We start from the raw sequence: 23,538 nt of genomic DNA on the forward strand, positions 1-23,538 counted from the left end.
TGTGCCAAAATGATGATTTCTTGAATTAAAGTCAATGATAATATAATCGTAACGCTATCATAAAGTGAGACTGTCACCTACTGCTGGTGATTCACTGTCAAACAGTGCATCATAAGCTATTTGACTTTTTTGTTTTTGCCATCATTGTTCTTTAATTCAGTCTCAACTTCTGTCAACTGTGCTAATTGCTGATGTTATTTTTTCTGCATGACGTTGGCTGATCCCAAGCTGCTGTGAAAAACACTTAAGAGTATTAGTTGTGTGCTTCATGACCAGGACACTGATTCACTTGAACTGGTACGCTTACCCACAACATTTACTGTATTGCTCAGCTTTATAGGGGTTTGGGGGAATTTTACAGTAGGTACACGTCTTTAAGAGGACTGCACGGATGGATTGGCTCTGACAAATTTGATGAAGTGTGAATGAGTTCGTGGCTTTTAAGGGAACTACTCACAGCAAAAGATTCCCCACACTGTTCACACCTGTATGGTTTCCCTGCAGTGTGAACACGTTGGTGGGTCTTTAACTTACTGTATGTAATAAAAGCTTTTCCACACTGTTCACACCAGTGCGATTTCTCTCCCGTGTGAATACGTCGGTGGATTTGTAAGTGATCAGATCTACTGAAAGACGCTCCACACTGTTCACAGCAGTACGGTCTGTCTCCAGTGTGAACACGTCGGTGGGTTTTTAATTCATCTGATCTACTGAAAGCTTTCCCACAATGTTCACACTTGTGCGGTTTCTCTCCAGTGTGAATGCGTCTGTGTTTTGACATTTGACTTGATGTACTGAAATCTTTCCCGCACAGATCACACTTGTACGGTTTCTCTCCGGTGTGAACACGTCCGTGGATTTTCAGGTTCTCCGAGGTGGTGAAAGTGCTCCCACAAAGATCACACCTGTGCGGTTTCTCTCCAGTGTGAACATGTCGGTGGACATCCAACCTAGCAAATGTGGCGAACGTTTTCCCACACAGATCACACCTGTATGGTTTCTCTCCAGTGTGAACACGTCGGTGGTTAACCAACCTATCAGCTCTAGCAAATGTTTTCCCACACTGCTCACAGGTGTGTAGGTTCTTGCCAGTGTGATGTCTCAGATGAATACTTAAATATTCAGATTTTGCGAAGGATTTGTCACAGAATGGACAGCTGTGACGTCCGAGTCCATCTCTTTTTCTCCGCTTCTGTAGCAAAGAGAGACACAGAGAGAAAGACAGTAGTTAGATGTCATGGTGAAGCTCTTGTTACCAACTTGGGGTTTTAGTTTTGAAAATCAAAAAAACAAAAACAGTACTTTTTCACCCACAATTCTGTTCACAGCAACAGCTGTGAACAGAAGGATTGTTGACGACAGGGCTGGACATTTGACCTAAAATCAGAATCACGATTTATTGAATATTTTACCTCAATGAACAATTATTTTGGTTTGGGTATCTTTTTTTTGCCCTCGTGTGTGTCGCATGTAGTAAGTGGGCAAGCGAATTTGGGAAAGTGAGCGGCAGAACGTGACGGTGAAAGTGAGCAGTAAATGTACAGTGTGGGTCACAGTGTGTCCGTTGATAAAAGTGTCTGTTGTTTTCCCAACTGCTGGAAAGTAACGGCTGTTAGCGCTAGCTAGCTAATATCACCCTGTCCTTCAGACTCCAGTCTGGAAGCTGAGCAGGGATCTCATTTATAAAACTGTGCGTAGAATCCTCAATAAAAGTGTACATGCGCCCAAAAGCCAAATGGCGTCCACCAAAAAGTTACAAAACCGTGCGTATGCACACTTGTAAGCAGTGCTCCCTCTATAAATCACAACTAACTTGAAGTGTTGCGCATGTGAGCGACCTCCTTGTGCGACACCTTAAACGGCCATAGTTGCCTGTAAATGTTCAGTGAAACGCCCCTCATTAATATTAACACGTACTAACTGCATGAAGAAAAAGAGGCAAATTCTGACAGAAAAGCTACAAAACAAAATTTAAATCAACGTTCCTTTTGGTGAAGCTGAAGCATTTTGTTTGGTGGGTAAAAAAAAATGCACTTTCACGCAACGCTTGTGCAACGGAGGAAATGGGTACCAGAGTTTGTAGGAATGTAGAAGCAGATCTGTGTGAAAACTGTGTTACAAAACAGACAGTTAAAGTTAAGATCACAGTGTTAAAAAGTGTGTAGCACAGTAAGACGGTGCCGAAAGGTCAGAAAATGATGAGAGAAGAGAGAGTAAGAAATGTCTGGGACTTTCCCAGATCCAGGTGCAGCAGGAAAGAGAGCCAAGAGATTGTTAACGCTCAGAAACAGAGCTATAAAAGGAGGTTGTTACATGGCTTCAAAAAAAGTAAACCGAAAGCATTCCAGTTGTGTTTAAACATTTATTTAGGCTACACAAACAGCCCACAGCATTTCACTTTAAGCCCACGTACTAAACAAGGCTGCCGATGAGTTAAGAGATGTGACAGGATAACATAACCGAAATGGTAAAATTAGATCTGTTAGATGGTCTGAATTTCGGTTCTGAAACTCTTGCTCCAGTCTAGGTTGCTAAACTGGTTCAGGAACATGTACAGCTGGACTGAAGCCTCGTTTTCCGGCTTGTCAAGACCCACCCTACTCTGCTTCTGATTGGCTAGTAGTCCTTACATAGGTACTGTATGTGCAACTCCCAACAAAGCTCATTTAAGCCGCATTTTCACCAAAAGTACTCTTATCAAGGAACTAAAAGGTTCCTTCAGCCCGCTGTTGTGTGCGTTTCCACCGTGCTCTAAAGACCTGCGACGATTAGGCAAATTAACCACTGACGTAGGCCTACACGCCATACAAAGAGATGCACAGGCATCATTATTTTAACCACTATCCATGAGCAAAATGTATAAATTAACAGCAGATTTGACTGGAATATAATAAAAACTAAAGGCTATGCTTGACCATTAAAGCAGCTTTTTTCTGTGGGAATAAAATGAAGACACATGATAAAGTTCGTTACAAATTTAATAACAAATTGGATGAAGCCATCACGTTCACAAAATAACTCCAGCACAGAGAAAGCAACACAAAAATACTATCACGATAGTTTGGAAGGTTATTAAAACATTTCCAGCTGAGATGTTTAACGAGCTTTATTACCTCTTGTAATCAGCTGTTCCGCTTGTTTTTAAAGAGGAGACCGACCTGGTAAAAAATTTGACAACTGTTTGACAATTTGAAAACTTAAAACTTAATACCCAGGGGTGCTGGTGCAACTAATCGATGTAGTCGACGAAAATCGATTATTAAATTTGTTACTAATGAATTTAATACATCGATTATTACATGACGTCATCGAGCCGTAACGACACTGTCAGCTTAACGGAGTAAAGTTATGTAACAGTAAAGTTACAAAAACAACATCAGAGCTGCAGTAACACCTTCACAACCCAAAACCTCCAGAGAGTGGGAGCACTTCACTCTTCAGTCAGCAAAAAGGTTGTTAACTGCAGCGTCTGCAAAGCTGAGCTCTCCTGGAAACACCGGAGCGTCTGAAGAGGAGGCGCGTAACGTTGTTGCTGTGTGGATGATGAAGACTCATCTTGGTAAGCTAGTTAGCGAGCTAGCTTCCCATTAAAGCCGTGTTACTTCACGCTATGAGCTGTAACGTTTTCTCTACCCTCGACAATTTGATTGTTAATGGCGTTGAGAACTACATTTATGACACAGCGGCCGCGTTCACATTCCAGATGTGCCCTGACTTTACAATCATAAACGATGCATCGCTCATGGCGACGTTCCCAGCTGAAGAACGTGTTGCTGCAGAGTGCGCAAGATTAGCAACACCGGACAATTTCATACTTTCTAAAGAAGAGAAAACAGTTCTCTGTCTGTGCGTGAGGCGGCGGCTAATTCGCCCCAAACTCCCTTAAAAAAAAAAAAATCAGTGTTTTGAGAGTTAGGGGGGAAATATATAAATGTTGTGAAACGCTGTCTACTACAAAATCGTTATTGACCCCCCTGTAAATTCGGCAAATGTAATGCATGACGTTATTCCTTTTTTGTAGTGTCAGTTTGTCCCGGCGTGTTGCAGTACTGCGTGTAAACTGCTCCGTCACTAAACAGCAGATCAGGACTAGATTCAGTGGAACTTTCTGTTACTGCAGCAGAAACTTTCATTAAAAGATGTAGGCAACTTTTGAAAGCAGTATTTCTTTTATTGTAGTGACTGTTTATAGCACATGCCTGAAACAACCTCAAGTTTAATTTAAAAGCTGATAGCTAAATAAGACGCATTCTGTAACTTTGCCATTCATAATCCGAATAGTCGATTATTCGTTTCAATAACTGATATATCAAAAAAGTTGTAGCAGCCCTAACACCCAGTATTTAGCGTAACTCCATCAGCTGTTCCCTGTAAACACTAGAGCCCGACCGAGTTATCATTTTGCAGATATTATCGATTGATATAAGTACAGCCCGACCGATATATCAGCCAGCCGATATCTGTCGATATGAGCTAATTCTATTTAATCAGCATCGGCTGTTTCTAATGGCAGATATGACTTAAAAACAGACTCACCACTTTAATAATAATAAAACAGCCCTCATCACTTCCCTCCTGAAAACATTCACGACTTTCTAACCTTCCCGTTTTTCACTGCCCTCTCCAAGCTTCCTCCAGGCTCACAGCAGCATGTTCAATGTTACGGGAACGTTAGTTGAGAGTTGGAGGCTCCGCAGCTGACAGACGTGATTGTAGATTTATTTCTGAAACATTGTGGCAGTTCTAGCTAACGGTCATCTCGTTTGTCCCTAGATCATCACTTCTAAATATTCTCTAAAATCACGTAACGTTACAGCAGCTAGCGCTGGCCGTTGCTGAATTAGCCACAAAGCTAACGCTGTGTTTATCAGTGGGGCAGCGCTAAAATTGAGACGTTAAACTATAGGTAAACGTATTCTAAGTATATCGGCGAGCAGTTGGTTTGTAGTTTTAGTCGGTGTGTTGGAAATGATTGAACCAGAGCAGACATGTAAATAAACGTGAGCCGAACAAGAATCTAACACTGCTTCCTGCCAGACAAAGTTGCAGGTCCTCGTTTGTTCAACAGCAGGTCATTGTATCGTAGGCGGCATGATGTAGACAGAAGGGTGGTTGTGAAATGGTTACTCGTGGCTTTGGTTAGAATTAGAGTGTTGAGTAAAAGGATGAACTAGATGTGAATAAGCTACATTGAAGTTATGGCAGATTATATGTAAAGTAAAATACACATGCTACATGCTCTCTCACTTTCTCTGTTTACAGAAAAAGTTGCACCTTCCAGCAGCAAATAATTATTGATGTGCAATTGCTAACATGTTAAGTTGTTGAGACTAGTCTATTTTATTAACATAATCCATTTCGGGAACAGGTTTTATAGCCCACATACAGCACAGCTTTCAATGTCGGCCTGTTCTAGGTGTAGTTTGTACAGGAAAGGGGTCTACTATCCAAATCATTGTCAAAATCTTATAATATCTGCTCATAAATCGGCTCTTTTTCACTATAGTATCGGCATCGGCCCCCCAAAACCAAAAAAGGTGAAGAGCTGATTGGCTGCAGAAACTCTGGGCACCTCGGCCAAATGCCCTGTAGAGTTTTTGTTCTCAATCTTAGGGAAATGCTGCTAAATAGTTATGCTGAACTTCCCTGGTCCCTGGTCCAAAAAGGCATAGGTCTCCACTAACCTTTGCCCTTTCATTGATTTAACTTTCACTGGTAAAATAGCTCGCATTGTCTATTCCATATTTATACATTTCTACATTTATTTATGTCGACTGTATGTTTGTCTACGTTTAGCACCTTATCACCAAAGCAAATTCCTCGTTCCTCGTGCGTGTAAAACAATACTTGGTAATAAAGCTCCTTCTGATTCTGCAAGTTATATAAGAATATTAAAAAGAATAGAGAAAAATAATACAACCATTTGCAGAGAAAGAACAATGTTGCAGATATTTACATGTGCATTGTTCAGGGTTTGCGTTGTGCAGACGTACAACCTACTCTCACACCAGTAGTGAGCACAGACAATGCTACATCGTATATAGCCTACACCACTCCAAGCTGATGATAGTTTCTGCACCCCTGCTTCCAACTTCTGTGTGTGTTTGTTAAATGAGTGACTGAAATGAGACATGAGCGACTGTGTGAAGGTATTTCTGTGTCTTTTTGATGCAAGCAAAAAAAAATGTTTTCAGAGCATATTTATCTCCAAAATATTAAGTTAAATTTAAGTTTGTAAGTAAAAATAAACAGGCCTTTTTTTGTGTCACAAAAGTTTTAATTGCTAATTTGTCCTTATTGATCGCAAGTTAGAAAGTTTTGCAGGTTAAACCGTTTTGCAAGTGAGAGAGTTTTGCAAGTTGAAAAGTTTTGCAAGTCAAAAAAAGGTCTAAATAAGAGATTCTATTGGTGGTTTGACTGACCAATCATGGGTGTATTGCTCATTTCAATAGAAATGCTTTTTAAATGTAGTATGGCAGGATTTAATGAATATTTATATTTACTGTTGGCAAGGTCACAGAGTCTGTCTCCTTTTTTAGAATGACATGTATAACAGTTAGCTAGCGTTAGCTGTCTTGGCATGAAGCTTGACTGGCAGACAGACATGACGAGCTAGGCTAATCTTATCTTAATCTGAGCGTCAAACACCTCAGCCTGTTTCCCTTATGTAAGGAAGAACACATGTGAACAGACCGTGGCACAAATCAGACAGACGACATCAACATTTGGACGGTTTACTGACGTTTTGAACTCCATGATGGCGCTCAAAGTCCTCGCTGTGAACTAATCTGCAGGTGGGAGAGGTCCCTGTGAATCATCGAGCAGCTAACGATGTAGCCTGCAAACTACATCCAGAAGCATTTATCTCCATGACGATACATTACGGAGATAAACAAAGTTATCTGAACGTGTTTCCTGGTTTGCAGTCAGCGGATCCTGAAGCCTGCGACACATCTGGGACTGTCACCAGTTAATTCAGCCGCCAGTTAAACTGCCACACGGAACAGGAAGTTAACGTTAGCTTTGTCCAGCTAGCTAGCATGCTAACACCCAGGCAGCAGGCTACATGCTACAAAAGACGACCTCCTCCTCCTCCTCCTGCTCTCCTGCTCCTCTCCGGTTCCGACCGTCACATTAAGTGTGGGTTCTGTAGAGATACGGGGTTCTGATGGCTCCACTGTTGAATCCTGCTACATTACATCTTGTTTACAGTCAATATGAAGCTACGTGTCGGAACCAGGCCGAGCTAACGCCACGTTAGCTTCTTGTTAGCTGCTAGCTGTGTTCATGAACACTGACCTGAACATCGGTGCTATCAGAGCTCGAGCCTGCTGTTTGTCCTCCGGGGACGTTGTTGCTCCGGGGCTCCGGGTCCTGGTTGTCCTCCTCCATCCCGCTCTTGGTCCTGGTCTCTGAGATCCAGCAGGTCTCCTCTGGGACTGACGCGTTGATCAAGTCCTGCGGCCCGCGAGACGTGACGGAAGTTAAAGGAAGTTGAAAACGTAACGGCCTTATTCTCGGTCTACGTAAATCCTCCAGCTGCGGCTAGATTAGAATATTTCTGGTTCAACTATTAATTAATAAGAGACATTATCTTTTAACTTTTAATGACAATATAATATTTTAACCTCTTTATCTTTTATGGGAAATGCATATGGTCTAAAAACAAACCACAAATTCAACGTTTCAAAATAAAAATCAGACATTTTTTGGAAATATTATATGGTCTAAAGAAAGGTAAAGTTAAAAGATAATGTTTTTCTTTAATGCATTTATTGCTTGTTACGTGATACCACCATGTCAAGATCAAGTTTATTGTACCCTGAAGGAAATTTGTCTTGGGCATCAGTGCCACAGAAGGCCGCAGTACAAACACATATGGACTTCACAACCGCACACGACATACAGTCCATACTATACAAATACAATGCATTGCACAAGTATCTGAGACACTACCCCTATCAGTAGCTGATGACTGAAGTAATAAAATTAAATAAAAAATAATAATATTGAAACCACTAATGATTCTGTTCAAATTGCACTTGAGCTCATATAACTAAATACATCAACTTATCATGTATATAGTTGTCGTGCTTATTTATCTTGTAAGTAAATAAATAAATATATTAAGGGTCTATACTTAAATGGTGATATTTATGAACATCAAAATGTATGTTTTATGTGTTTTATAAGGTGAAAAACCTGCAAAGTTGACATCATGTGATCATTAAAGTTTCAAATACGTGCATTTAACACAGGCTTACTAAAACTTGAAAACAATTTTTAGTGTCACATTTGCCTATGTAGTTTAATAATAACTAATTAGTAACTGAAATATGTCTCTGCAATATCATTTGAGATTTAAGTTTGTCAGTGTAATTAATGCAAAACAATATTGTGCACAGTCATCCGTCTACGCCGCTAACTGACGTACTGGCCTGGTGTGGGAACACATTTTGACAAATAAACGCCTGGTCTTGTTTTTATAGAAGTTCTCTGGATGTGTAAAACCTCTTAAACCCTGCGGGGTCGCCCGCTTTAGCTGCTTAGATCGTTAAAACAAATATTCATGTTTAAATGTATGATCAATTTATCAATATGGCCATGCTGAACATCGTTGGATCGGTTAGATTCTCCACATTACCAATGTTAAGTTCATTTAACTGAAACAAAGAGACCCAAAGTCTAACTCTTCTTGATTTAGCGGTGTAACCTGCATGGCTACATTATATTCCTTTAGTCTGTAAGGGTCCAACGATCAAAAGAATCAAAACAGCTTTTCATAAGAATGTATCCAAGCTGTGAATCCTGTCATGTGAAGTCCATCGCTCTCTGTCTGCTAACTTCTGTCTCCTGCACCTCGTTGTTGTTTTCATTAGGTTGCTGTCTTCAAAATAAAAGCGCATAAGCCATCTGTCGGAGCTAGATCAAATGAATGATGTGTATTTTATATCATTTGATAATTTTTACATAATACATCTGTTTGAAATAAATAAACTGTTTGATAGTAGTTTCAGTTTTGTGCAAAAAGAATTAAAGTCCCATATGGACGCCTGTCCCAAATAAAGGCAGGGTCAATTCAGTGATTTTAGCACATAAAAGCCAGGGCTATTATTCAAAGTTTTACAGTATACCAAAACATTTTAGTATGGATTAAACAGATGGAACCAGATCCCGACATGCATGATGTATGTCGAAAAGTACCTTCACACTGTAAAGATGCATTGTAGACAAGTATCTTAATCTCTCCAATAATGACAGCAGAGAATAGAGAGTCTGACCCAGAGAAACAGAGAAGACATTTAATGCTAGAGAATAATTGTGGAGTCCAACAGAAAAGCCTTTCTCAGCCTTGAGCCACAGTGCAAACTCCTTTCTCACAGGAAAGCATGAAACAAAACAATCTCACAGAAGGTCATTATATCAAAACACTGGTACACTTTGTGGAAATTATAACACCACATAAGATGAGCAAAGAACATAAAGGATTATTAAAAGTATATACAGTGAGGAAAATAAGTATTTGAACACCCTGCTATTTTGCAAGTTCTCCCACTTAGAAATCATGGAGGGGTCTGAAATTGTCATCGTAGGTGCATGTCCACTGTGAGAGACATAATCTAAAAAAGAAAAATCCAGAAATCACAATGTGTGATTTTTTAACTATTTATTTGTATGATACAGCTGCAAATAAGTATTTGAACACCTGTCTATCAGCTAGAATTATGACTCTCAAAGACCTGTTAGTCTGCCTTCAAAATGTCCACCTCCACTCCATTTATTATCCTAAATTAGATGCACCTGTTTGAGGTCGTTAGCTGCATAAAGACACCTGTCCAGCCCATACAATCAGTAAGAATCCAACTACTAACATGGCCAAGACCAAAGAGCTGTCCAAAGACACTAGAGAAAAATTGTACACCTCCACAAGGCTGGAAAGGGCTACGGGGAAATTGCCAAGCAGCTTGGTGAAAAAAGGTCCACTGTTGGAGCAATCATTAGAAAATGAAGAAGCTAAACATGACTGTCAATCTCCCTCGGACCGGGGCTCCATGCAAGACCTCACCTCGTGGGGTCTCAATGATCCTAAGAAAGGTGAGAAATCAGCCCAGAACTACACGGGAGGAGCTGGTCAATGACCGGGGCCATGTATTGCCAGATTTTGGGGAACAGCCTCCTTCCCTCAGTTAGAGCATTGAAGATGGGTCGAGGCTGGGTCTTCCAACATGACAATGACCCGAAGCACACAGCCAGGATAACCAAGGAGTGGCTCTGTAAGAAGCATATCAAGGTTCTGGCGTGGCCTAGCCAGTCTCCAGACCTAAACCCAATAGAGAATCTTTGGAGGGAGCTCAAACTCCGTGTTTCTCAGCGACAGCCCAGAAACCTGACTGATCTAGAGAAGATCTGTGTGGAGGAGTGGGCCAAAATCCCTCCTGCAGTGCAAACCTGGTGAAAAACTACAGGAAACGTTTGACCTCTGTAATTGCAAACAAAGGCTACTGTACCAAATATTAACATTGATTTTCTCAGGTGTTCAAATACTTATTGCAGCAGTATCATACAAATAAATAGTTAAAAATCATACATTGTGACACTACAATGACAATTTCAGACCCCTCCATGATTCTAAGTGGGAGAACTTGCAAAATAGCAGGGTGTTCAAATACTTATTTTCTCACTGTATATAATGGTCTGATTTCTTTTTGTTTAGTATGTTGGTCACACATCATCAGACAAATAATAGAAGAAATATTAGATAAAGATAACACAAGTAACCACAACATGCAGTTGTTAAATGAAGGTTTTTATTATTAAAAGGTAGTGTGTAAGATTTTGTGGTATCTAGTGGCGAGGGTTGTGAATTGCAACCATCTGTCCAGTCTACCACTGCCCCCCTAGAGCATAGACAGCCACTGTAACTTTTTTTGGTAGATATATTAAGAAACTATATTTACTTAATTATTCAGTAAAACCATATGTTTTCTGACTTCGCCACTGACAGATAACGTGGAAAATGTAAGTCAAGAGTGTGTAACATTGTCACTGTTTCTGCAACACAGTCTATTATAAACCACACATTAGACAAAGTTTATACAAAGATTGAGAAGGAAAACACATTCATTCTCTGTGGTTAAGTCTCCATGCCAAAACTGCCTGCCAGAAATAATATCTAGCCCATGGTCAGATTACAGTGCTTTGATAGCGGCAAAAAATATAAATAAATACTTTGATAGCAGTTAGGGCTGAACAATTAATTGCATTTGCGATATTATCGTGAAGTAATAAAACGAGATTTCCTAATCGCAAAAGCTGCGATTACACTCTGGTCACATGACACCCAAGCGGAAAGTTGATGCTTTGTCTGTACATTACACTGTACCTTGGCTTCTTGTTGTACAATGGCCTTAAACTTGACAGAAGCTGACACTATATAAACTTTAGTCTATATACACATAAGGAATGAAAGTAGCAGCAGCCGCCCACGGGTAACATGGTGGGTGAAATCGTCGGGCCATCCGCCGCTTTGACAGATAGGAAAAATGCACAACAGAAAGACACGTGTAGTAAGGTACACACACAGCCACCAGTCAGCTCAGAAAATATCAGTGAAACGGCGTTTCAGACCAAACTCACAAGTTCGAAAGAGGTCCAGTCTGTCCCGGGTTACAGCCTGGTTACAGCCAGAGCGCCGCTTACCAGCATCAAAGGCTGCGGGGGAGGAGGTGGGGGGGAACTTCGGTGTTGTCGGAGATTTACTAAGCTTGTCTATTAAACACGAGAGGCGACACTTATTACACTTATTTTTGTTGGCCAACTTTTGAATTGAACCTCAAACTCAGTATTTTTTATTAGCTTATTGCGATATAAAAAGACGGACTAGGAAATCTGAACACCGATTTGCTGCTTGTCCATTTTGAATAAAACAGAAGGTAAAGAGCTTAAAAATTAATCGCATATTAAATCGCAAAAAAAAATCACAATTAGATTATTTTCCAAAATCGTTCAGCCCTAATACCAATGCTGCAATTGATCTGTCATAACAGCAACAGTATCACTTCCTCTTTAGTAGTTTCGCCTTCAAAATAAAAGCACAAGAAGCTTGTTTATTGCAGTGTTGTATTTGGAGTTGAACCAAGCTTTTACTTTGAAAAATTCTGAAAGACATTAATAGAGTTAGTAGCCTGCTTGACACACCTCTAAAAGAGCCGTCAGAAAACGTGATTCCCCTAAATGTCCTCTGCCTGGAGATCCCGGGGAAATGCAAAAGCATCGGTTCATGGATGCCTATCAAACACTGAAACAAAAACAGTGCAGCACATGCCGTGATCTCAGAAACATTTGCTGCAGAAACCATTTATTGAAGAGAGAAAGTTGTCCCGAGGTGGGATCAAACATAACCCTTAAGATGCGAGTCCTGTGCCTTACCGACTGAGGTGACCAAACAACATATTGTTGCAAAAGTTATTTGCTGACCCCTGCTGTATATTATTACTACTACTTCTACTTCTAATGTACGTATTCAACATAGTGATGAGTGTCTACACTGCCTGAATTCTACCAGAAGTAGAACAAGAACGTAGTGAAGAAGCATGCTCTGTAGGGCTGTTTGTCCATTTTAAGCTACTGTAGAAACAACAATGCAATGTGGCGACGTCCATTACATTTATTCATTTAGCTGACACTTTTATCCAAAGCGACTTACAATTGCTATTTATGTCAGAGTCTTGCTCAGGGACACATTGGTGGATGTATCAAAGTGGGGAGCTGAACCCGGGTGTCTCACACCAAAGGCCTGTGTCGTATCCATTGCAACATCGCCACCCCTATGGAAGGGGTGACCCACAGTTATGTAGATATAAATGGCACATTCCAAGATAGTAAAAACATAATGGTTTATTATGTAAGGTCTTAACACATCACTGAAAACAGTTATGGATCTTACATTGCATTTCTGTCAATAGATCCTCAGAAATACTAAACACTGAACCTTTAAGGGGGTAGGGGGGATCCAAAACTACATGGCCCTGTGTGAAAAAGTGATTGCCCCCCTGTTAAAACCAATCAACTGGTTTATCACATCTTTGGAAAGCCGAGTTCAATTTCTCTAGCCACACAGGCTGATTACTCCCACACCTCTACTCAATCAAGAAATCACTTAAATAGGACCTGCCTGACAAAGTGAAGTAGACCAAAAGATCCTGCGATCTGAATAGGAGCTTCTTGAAGAATCAAAGAGAATCTTTTATTTAAGATGAAACATTTCAAACTTGAGCTGACATGTCTTCACCTCAGCTGGAGCCAACTTGAGTGAATCTGTCTCTTTGCATTGACTCGATTTGGATTTGCTTTTAGTCTGAAAAAAACCTTATTTCAGTAATAGAAAATAAAAAGTGAATATAGATGTAAAATACAGATTATTTAATGTGGTGGTGGCGCAGTGGATTAGACAAAGCCTCTGGTGTGAGAGACCCACGTTCAATCCCCCACTGTGACCCATCCACCATTTTGTCCCTCAGCAAGACACTTAACCCCTCGTTGCTCCAGAGGCGTGTAACCGCTAACGTTTATAACAATTGTACGTCGCTTTGGATAAAAGCATCAGCTAAATGAAAAAATGTAAATGTAATGTAGGTGATTGTCGATATCGATTACCAGTTATAAAGCGTGCGAACATCGACAACCCCGCTATATTCAAATGTTAATATAGCTCTCCGTATTAACCAAGCTCTTTACATGTTTACTAATAACTTCATTCAAGCTGGGTCTCTGACATTGACAGAGTTGTTTGAGACAGATTTGTGCAACGGTGTTCATGAGAGCGAGAGCGAGGGAGCGAGTGGAGGTGCTGCGCGAATACTCCTAGTAAAAAAAAAAAATCTATACGTGGCGGTCAGTGTTGATATGGTGGCGGACCGCCACAAATAAATCAATGTGTGGTAAACACTGCATCTATAATAAAGGAGTCTGAACACAAGCCTCACTACCTCTTTGTTTTAGCTTTTGACCACATCCCATGGTCTTCTTAGAGTCACTTAACCCCCAAACTTCTTATTTCACCTGATTACCAATGTGTATGGGTATTTAGTAGTGTTGTTGATGGATTCAGGTCCAAATCTGAATATTTTACTGTAAACTATTCTATGTATAGTGCTACAAAAATGCAGAGACTGCCCTCTACTGGTTGTAACCTGGCTACTGCAATTTAATTCGCTGTTGTAATGCTTTCCAGCTCTTTCCAAATCAAACTTTCTAAGCTGTCACCACATGACATTAGTCCAGCACCGTCACATGATAACAGGTGGTTGTATTCAGGGCAGGAGGAAACAGCTAGCTTGGCACTGGGAAAAATGTCACAATGATGCTTTGTCAATGCATTTGTGTCTTTTAAGGGTTCTCCTGTTGGTATAAGATTTGCCACATTGGCCACAGCTATGGTTTATCTCAGTGTGAACACGTTGGTGAATTTTTAGGGTACCTGATTGAGCAAAAGTTTTTCCACACTGTTCACACCAGTACGGTTTCTGTCCAGTGTGAACACGTTGGTGGATATTTAGGGTACCTAATTGAGAAAAAGTTTTTCCACACTGTTCACACCAGTATGGTTTATCTCCGGTGTGAACACGTTGGTGGATTTTTAGGGAACTTAATTGAGCAAACTTTGTTCCACACTGTTCACACCAGTACCATTTCTCTCCAGTGTGAATACGCTGGTGGACTTTTAGGGCACAAGATGTAGTGAAAGATTTCCCACACTGATCACAGCTGTACAGTTTCTCTCCAGTGTGAACACGTTGGTGGATTTTTAGGTCACCTGATTGAGTGAAAGCTTTCCCACACTGATCACAGCTGTACAGTTTCTCTCCAGTGTGAACACGTTGGTGAATTTTTAAGGTACCTGACTGAGCAAAAGATTTTCCACACTGTTCACACCAGTACGGTTTCTCTCCATTGTGAACACGTTGGTGGATATTTAGGGTACCTGAACGAGCAAATGTTTTTCCACAGTGTTCACACCAGTACGGTTTCTCTCCATTGTGAACACGTTGGTGGACTTTTAGGGAATCTGATCGAGCAAAAGTTATTCCACACTGTTCACACCAGTACCGTTTCTCTCCAGTGTGAACACGTTGGTGGATTTTTAGGGCACCAGATGTAGTGAAAGATTTCCCACACTGGTCACAGCTGTACAGTTTCTCTCCAGAGTGAATACGTTGGTGGATTTTTAGGACACCTGATTGACTGAAAGATTTCCCACACTGGTCACAGCTGTACAGTTTCTCTCCAGTGTGAACACGTTGGTGGATTTTTAGGGTACCTGACTGAGCAAAAGTTTTTCCACACTGTTTACACCAGTGACGTTTCTCTCCAGTGTGAACACGTTGGTGGATTTTAAGGTCACCTGATTGAGTAAAAGTTTTCCCACACTGGTCACAGCTGTGCAGTTTCTCTCCAGCGTGAACTCTCTGATGAATCTTCAAATATCCAGATGTTGTGAAGGATTTGTCACAGTGCTGACAGCGGTGACGTTTGAGTCCATTTCTTCCTCTCCTTCTCTATATCAACAGAGAGAAACACAGTAAGTCATGGTGGAGCGAGCTATCTAAAACCATAAATGACAGAGCACATCTTTGAAATCACCTGCTACCCTACTACGAGTATGTACTGTACACTAAATATATGATTGGTATGCTATTACCATGTATGCCCGACTGTTCACACTGAAGTACTCAAGGAAACTTTGTAAAGGCCACTGTTTGCTTTTGGAGGTAAAACAAAAAAATTACATGTGAAAATGTGTGTAAATGCATACAACTGGAATTATTTTGAAAGCACTGCAGGAAGTGCAGAAAGGAGAGATGAATTGCCTGGAAATCTGCAGAACTGGGAGTTGGAAAAGTTTTGCTACGTGTGGTGAAAAAAATCACGTGACAACGTATGATGGCCAGATGAGTCGCATAAGCAACAGTAAATGACCTCTACTTGTATCAACCCTTGAAAACTTTGCCACCTTGTCAAACTGAACCCTATAAATCATTGAGCTACATTTTCATTATTAAATATCATAGGCCTTATAAATACATTATTATTTTTATAATTACTACTGATAATTATTAAAACAAACAATTTTAAGAGGGGGGGTTTGGGGGTCCACCCCCTGAAAGATTTGGGCTTTAAACATGTAATTTCCTGCATTCTGGTGAATTTTTCCGCACCAATTCATTGAGGAAATGTCTTTATTTATATAGAAGGAAACACAAAATTCAGGTGACAATTCAAAAGATAAAAATATATGGTGTAATACAGTGCTGTAAGGCTCTCAGGCATTCTGTATTGCTCTCAAATATGTTTCTCCTGTTTCTCATTTTATTTCATCCCTGCTGAGTCAACACACATGCAGACATGACTGAAGTAACCTAAAGTCTTTAAATGTGCACGTGGCACCTTTTCACCTCAATGATAAATTAATTCATTTTAATTCAGTTATGAACCCGTGCACCTTAACAGCTCTTATGTTTCAGCAGGTTTTCTGCTTATGTTCAAATCTTCCTTCACACAAATCTCTCCCACATACATATGTGTTCTCTGACATATGCAGAATAATAATTTGAGATATAATATTACGAGATATGAGACTGAAGTCATTAAATTTTAACAAAATATACCTGCCCCACTTCTGTGCATTACCTTGCGTTATTGCTCTGCTGATATGGTAGTAGGCTACCCCCCCCTTCAACCGTCTGACCAACACAGAGCCCGTCTCACTGCTCTTGATCAGAGGTAGAACTGAAAACACTTGTGATCAGACAGAAATATCACCACACATTCAAACAAATGTTCAATTCAGCACCTCTGAAAAAATCAGTGTACCCCCAAGATTCTCAAACTTAAATTTAAGACTTTTTAATACCATCTAGGATAAAATTTAATACCAACTTCACTGCCGTATAATGGAAAATCTCTATGAATTTTAAGCCTGAGAAAATTATTTACAAAAGATACACTTTGTGTTGAAAAGTGGTGGGGGTTCAGATTAGGGGTGTGATGATACACTTAGCTGCATGAACGATTCACAATATTGGGTTAACACTATTTGATGAAATACTCAGTGCTGAAATATACAGGTGCTGGTCATTTAATTAGCATATCATCAAAAAGTTGATTTATTTCAGTAATTCCATTCAAAAAGTGAAACTTGTATGATGTATAGGTGAGCTGGAAAACATCAGCGCGAGCTGTTGTTTACGTTATCTTTACCTTGAATCTAATCGGTTTGTTTGATTATCTTGTGTCTGCAGTTGATGTTTGACTGTATGTTACTTTTACAAATGTGGTGATGTAGCTGTGTGTTTGTAGTTATGAGAAAGACATTTCAACGTTAGTATACATAAACAATGAAGGCCAAAGGATAGTTTGACAATGTTCACAGCTAAACCTACTGTGTGAAAACCTTTTACTGTAACTGCCATTAATTATTTTACCAGAAGTAAAAAAAATCCTGTATGTTTTATTTCTACTGTGCCCTCAGGTCACCTGCAGTCTTCCAACACCCTGTACTTCACTGATCAGACCATGCTGGCTGGCCTGGATTACAACCACCGTGTCCACAGTCCAGCCAGGAGAAAAGCTGATGACACAGTTCAGTATGTTGCATTATGAGAACTCTTGTGCATTTTACTCAATACATTTATAAGTGATGAGTCAAAAAAATATTAAACAGTTTGAGGAATACAGACAGATGGTGCTGATTTATTGATGTGATTGCATTTTATGTGGAAATGCTAACTGCTCTATAAGAGAATGATGTCAGGTGTTACAAACTTTTCACTAAGCTGATCCTCCTTTCTGTATTATCAGGTACAGCAAGGTGTACAACAAAAAGTACAGGAAGTGGAGATTGTACTCATTGAAGGTGAGAAGGACTACAGTTACAATGCAGACCTCCAGAGTGCCGTCATCCTCCTCCTCCTCCTCCTCCTCCTCCTGTTGTCTGCTACTGAGGAGATGCCTAGAAGCAGAACCAGGAGACCTGATGATCCCCGTCAACATGGGTTCAGTCAGGTGTCCCTGCCCCAACTGTGATACAGCAAAATATAAATCAAAAGTAAAATGGTTGGTTTTGAAATGTGGTAATCATGTCAGAGAGGTGACTGTGATATATTTAATCATCTCCACAGCAGCGACACGAGTAAAGTCTGAACTGTCTTCATAATCAGTCAGGACACCTCTGGACAAACTTTGTCTTTCTTCCTATATATACTTATTTTTATTTGACGTTTAAAAATAATCTATTTGTGATACAGGTTGTAGTTTTAGTAGTATTTAATAATAAACAAGTGTTATACCACATTTGGATGTCTTTTCAGACATAAATGTAGTTGTTTGATTGTTTATGCTATAAGTGTAAAGAAAAGGCATTTATCAATTTCAATGTTTTATTTAAAAAAAGAATGAAAATAACATCCAGAACAGGGAAAAATACTTTGTATTTTCTCTCCCCTCCTGGGAATAAAACAAGAACAATGTACAGGTATTTATCCAGTGGATGGAATTATTTGTGTAGCAGTTAGTGACATTACGTCTTCCACCCTGCTAGGATTAAACCTCTGTATTGTCCTGGTGGATCAGGAGAACAGTTGTGAGTCTTCCAGAAACAGCAACTCAGTATCATGACTCTGTGTCTAAGTGCTCCACACTGCCACACTACAAACTGTCTGTATGCTGCCTGACTGAACTGCCTGTTACTCTGTCCTGAGTCTGGAAGATCAGCCATGTGTGGTGCATGGAAACACTGTAGTCTGGATGTTGTCCACAGTCCTCAGATTCTGGCCTGTAAAGGAATATATAGTTGTTAGAACCCCAAATGGGAAAGATTGGTGTAATTGGAAAGAACATTCATCAACATGATCAGATATTTTTATTGAACAGGGGTTTGTTGTTTCTAACAGGACTTCTGTGTCCACATTACACACCAGGTCAATGTACATGACACAGATGAGCCGATGGCTGCAGCAGAGCTGTAGTTAGTTGTTGTAATCAGTAAACAAAAGTAATAACCACAGTGATCGATTACACATTGATAAAGCACTTTATTTTTGACAGTCAGAGGGCTTAGAGGGAAACACCAGAGGAACTTTGAGACACAGAGAAATAATGTACTGATATTAAATATATGTATATATACACACCTGTTCATATGCTGTTGTTGGAGTGTGAAGCTCGACGCAGGTATGTGCTGCTCCGCTTGCACCTCGTCCTCCCCGTCCTCCCTTTTCCTCGGACCCCAGCAGCCCTCCCTCCTCTGCTTCGCCTCGACCCCGGTCCTGTCCCGGTCTGTGCTTGGCTCTGGGGTGCAGTCCTCAGAGACAATACTGCTGTCACCATGGAAGCTCTAACATGCAAAACAACGTACGTGTTATGAGTCTAGCACGAAATTCACCTTCGTGTAGTGTAACTGATGGAAACAGGAAAATGTGTATCAGTCTGTTTTTAGCTTTGCCCAATGTTAGCACAGCTGTTAGCACAGCTACCTGATGCTAACAGTTAGCTAGCCAGCTCGTTACTGAATCAAAGTCAGTCTTTTTAAACCGATCCAATATTAACATGCTAGCTTGATAGTGAGTACTAACAGCTGGGTTAGTTGTTTATTTTCATAATGATAAAGTTCGATGTTTTCTTACCCCTCATGTGAGATTCACAAAGAGTGGACTGCAGCTGGAGTCAGTGCTTCAAGAACCACCACGCACAGACGTATGCAAGACATGGGTTTCAGCTGTGCATTCCTTGTGTCAAGCCACTCTTGAACAAGACACAGCGTCAGAAGCGTCTCGCCTGGGCTAAAGACAAAAAGGACTGGACTGCTGCTGAGTGGTCCAAAGTTATGTTCTCTGATGAAAGTAAATTTTGCATTTCCTTTGGAAATCAAGGTCCCAGAGTCTGGAGGAAGAAGGAGAGGCACAGAATCCACGTCGCTTGAAGTCCAGTGTAAAGTTTCCACAGTCAGTGATGGTTTGGGTGCCATGTCATCTGCTGGTGTTGGTCCACTGTGTTTTCTGAGGTCAAAGGTCAACGCAGCCGTCTACCAGGAAGTTTTAGAGCACTTCATGCTTCCTGCTGCTGACCAACTTTATGAAATAAATCAACTTTTTGATGATATTCTAATTATATGACCAGCACCTGTATTTCCAGGAGAAACACCTAAAACCAAAGTGAGTCAGAAATAACTCCTCAACCCTTAAGCTGTGTTCACACTGAAAGCGAATCCAGCATTTTGGGCGGCTTGATTAGATAGAAAGTCAATGCAAAGATACAGATTCCCTCGGGGTTGTGCGGCAGAGGCGTTTGTCCCAACATTCGCCGGTTCGCTCAAGTTCAAATTTTTCAACTTCAGCTAGAAATTTGTTTGACGCAATGTTGCGAAAGCCAAGCGAGTTTTTCCAAACGTCACAGACGGATCCAGAGCATGGTTTGGACCAGGGAGAGCGGGGGAGTGACGCCGCTGGCCGACGGAGAGCTGCTAAAGTACGGGGGTAGTAAAGTACGCTGCAGCTCCTGGACCAGCGGTGTCTCCCCTTTCTGAGAGTCTCATGTGCCCACACGGATCTCAGTTTCCCCGTCTCCTGCGTGTTTGTAACCTCACACACTCAAACAGCGTCAGAGCAGGCGCTCTGTTTTTTAGCAACAAAAGACTCAGACCTGTGAGTTGTGATCAGGTTTCTGATAATATGAAAGTTATTAATTAGCGGCAAACCAAAGATTACAGATCGCTGGCGCTGTAATCTTTGATTAGACATAAACATCAAAAAACCGCAGCGCTTTGATCTTTTCTAAATTCAACCAAAAGCCATTGCTGTGCGCCTCGCGTTTTCGAACCCGCAAAACGCTTTCTGTCTGATCGGGGCCTGAGGCCCCCGGGGGGTCCCGACCACCAGGTTAAGAACCACTGATTTAGAACATTTTTATCATTAAAACACCTCATTTCCTGCATTCACGAGACATTTTCTGCACTAATTTATTTTCAATTAATTGTCTTTATTTAAAAAATGTGAAACAGTAAAATTCAGGTCACAATTCAAACAGAATATAATGCAGTGATCAGCAGCTTGTTTTCTAGCTTAAGTTACTTTTTTTGGACATTTGTTGTGAGAATAAGATAATTTTGAAGAAAAGGACACTGGAAGCAACTGGTTCTGGTTCTTGGGCGCCTTCACAGAAAGCTGTTTGACTGCCTGAAAAATATACAAGCCATATAGTAACATGATTTGCCTGCGCTTTAACTCTGATTGCCTGCGACTGATGATCATTGCCTGCAAAAGCGCAAAGTTAAAGTGAGAAAGCTGTTTTTGTTTGATATACTGTTTTATATTTGAATGTGTCTCTGCAGTCTCTTGTGCCCTGACCTTTGCTCGGCCTCCGGAGGCCTATGGTTGTGCATGATCAGATTTCAGATTAGACCATGTCCAGTAAAGAGGAAGTGAAAGTCCGATCTTGCTGGCAACCATTTAAATAAAACGGGTCTCCCTGACAACTGATGTGTGTATCATCGTGCACATGAGGGGAGGCGTGAAAAGGTGTGAAAATAATCAGAGGGTCAAGAGTTTTCATCTATATTATTTGAGTTTATAATATTCCTAATTTTAAAACTTTTTTGCTAAAACATTTTATATGTATCCCCTGATGATGTCTAAATAATTTTCTGCTTTTCTAATGATAACGGAGAGGAGGAGAAGCTGTGTGTCCGAGTACTGTAAAAACAACATAAACCTAAACTGAACGTGACAGAAGTTAAAGGAAGTTGAAAACGTTACAGAAAGCAAACAGCGGCAGGTCTGAGCTACTGTAGCGTTAGCTGGCTGCTTCACTGTAGGCTAATGTTAGCAAACAAATCGCTCCACTTTTCAACGTTATATCATTTCTTGCAGGCTGAATCGACAGTGGTACACAGGACAGTAACATGGGGCGCGTTAACATATTTAGCGGCCAAAATAATAAATGGCCTTTTTTGTCACATAAGTAAGGAAGTTAGCTTTAGCTTTGTCAGCTAGCTAGCATGCTAACACCCAGGCAGCAGGCTACATGCTACAAGAGACCTCCTCCTCCTGCTCTCCTCCTCCTCCTCCTCCTGCTCCTCCTCCTCTCCGGTTCCGACCGTCACATTAAGTGTGGGTTCTGTAGAGATACGGGGTTCTGATGGCTCCACTGTTGAATCCTGCTACATTACATCTTGTTTACAGTCAATATGAAGCTACGTGTCGGAACCAGGCCGAGCTAACGCCACGTTAGCTTCTTGTTAGCTGCTAGCTGTGTTCATGAACACTGACCTGAACATCGGTGCTATCAGAGCTCGAGCCTGCTGTTTGTCCTCCGGGGACGTTGTTGCTCCGGGGCTCCGGGTCCTGGTTGTCCTCCTCCATCCCGCTCTTGGTCCTGGTCTCTCAGATCCAGCAGGTCTCCTCTGGGACTGACGGAGCTCTTCAGATCAAGTCCTGCAGCCCGCGAGACGTGACGGAAGTTAAAGGAAGTTGAAAACGTGATGACGTTTATCTCTGTCTACGTAAATATATAACTATAAATTAATAAGAGACATTATATTTTAATGACAAGATTATTTTAACCTCTTTATCTTTAATGAGAAATATTAGATTCACAAATGCAAATGGTCTAAAAAGAAACCACAAATTCAACATTTCAAAATAAAAATCAACATTATTTAGAAAAGTTATTTGGTCTAAAGAATAGTAAAGTAGTTAAAACAGTTAAAATATTATAAAGTTTTTCTTTAATGCCTTTGTTGCTTGTTACATGATACCACTTTGTCAAGATCAACTTTATTGTCCCCTGAGGGAAATTTGTCCCGGACATCAGTGCCACAGACAGCTGGAGTACAAACAATAACACACATTGCATTGCACAAGTATTTGAGACACTAACCTTATCAGTAATTGATGACTGAAATAATAAAATTAAAAAAACAGTAATATTGAAACGACTAATAACCAAAACCACAAATTCTAAAAATATATTAACTAATTTATCATGTATATAGTTGTATCATGCTTTATTATCTTAATAATATTGTAAAGAAATAATATTTTGAGGGTCTATACATAAATGTTGATATTTATTAACATTAAAATGTGGCTTTTGTATGTTTTATAATGTCAATAATTGAATAACTGTGCTTTTTTTAGCTTTTAGAGGGCAGCCGTGGCTCAAGAGGTAGAGTGGGTTGCCCGTTAACCGAAGTGTCCTTGGGCAAGATTCTGAACCCCAAATTGCCCCTGGTGGCTGTTCCACCAGTGTATGAATGTGTGAATGTTAGTTTCTGTGGAAGCACTTAGGCTCAGTGTATGAATGTGTTGTACTGTAAAAAGCGCAAATACTAGAAAGGTGCGATACAAATACAGAGCAAAGTTCACATCATGGGAATAAAGTTTCAAATACGTGCATTTAACACAGGCTAACTATAACTTGAAAACATAATTTTTAGTGTCTATGTTGTTTGGTATGTTATTAATATGGAATAACAATGATTAA

The 23,538-nt window shown here is 40.4% G+C and overlaps 2 protein-coding genes across 3 annotated transcripts; both read right to left on the minus strand.

The window, feature by feature from the left end:
- Positions 1-315: 315 nt before the first annotated feature.
- Positions 316-7,551, minus strand: LOC119912678 (zinc finger protein 239-like). The gene is made up of 2 exons (XM_038731967.1): positions 7,300-7,551; positions 316-1,192 (listed from the first exon to the last, which is right to left on the minus strand). Exons 1-2 carry the CDS (start codon positions 7,390-7,392, stop codon positions 356-358), a joined length of 930 nt encoding a protein of 309 aa, XP_038587895.1. The 5' UTR covers positions 7,393-7,551; the 3' UTR covers positions 316-355.
- A 6,115-nt stretch (positions 7,552-13,666) lies between these two features.
- Positions 13,667-22,502, minus strand: LOC119912636 (zinc finger protein 664-like). Of its 2 annotated transcripts, XM_038731920.1 has the most exons (3): positions 22,323-22,502; positions 19,191-19,393; positions 18,555-18,832 (listed from the first exon to the last, which is right to left on the minus strand). In XM_038731920.1, the coding sequence occupies exons 1-3, from the start codon at positions 22,413-22,415 to the stop codon at positions 18,706-18,708; spliced, it is 423 nt and encodes a 140-aa protein (XP_038587848.1). In that variant the 5' UTR covers positions 22,416-22,502; the 3' UTR covers positions 18,555-18,705. The 2 variants fall into 2 exon arrangements, with proteins under 2 accessions (XP_038587846.1, XP_038587848.1); XM_038731918.1 differs by lacking the exons at positions 18,555-18,832; positions 19,191-19,393 and adding an exon at positions 13,667-15,557.
- Between the last annotated feature and the right edge of the window lie 1,036 nt (positions 22,503-23,538).

The sequence above is a fragment of the Micropterus salmoides genome, unplaced genomic scaffold (genome assembly GCF_014851395.1).
Source record: "Micropterus salmoides isolate LMB-PRFRI ecotype aquatic unplaced genomic scaffold, ASM1485139v1 Ms_hic_scaffold_2, whole genome shotgun sequence".
Classification (NCBI taxonomy): Eukaryota; Metazoa; Chordata; class Actinopteri; order Centrarchiformes; family Centrarchidae; genus Micropterus; species Micropterus salmoides.

Coding starts and splice junctions, on each gene's coding strand:
- LOC119912678 (XM_038731967.1), bottom strand. CDS start 7,392: ATGGAGGAGGACAACCAGGACCCGGAGCCCCGGAGCAACAACGTCCCC. Junction 1,193..7,299: donor CTGATAGCACCGATGTTCAG/GTCAGTGTTCAT, acceptor TCTTTGCTACAG/AAGCGGAGAAAAAGAGATGG.
- LOC119912636 (XM_038731918.1), bottom strand. CDS start 22,415: ATGGAGGAGGACAACCAGGACCCGGAGCCCCGGAGCAACAACGTCCCC. Junction 15,558..22,322: donor CTGATAGCACCGATGTTCAG/GTCAGTGTTCAT, acceptor CTGTTGATATAG/AGAAGGAGAGGAAGAAATGG.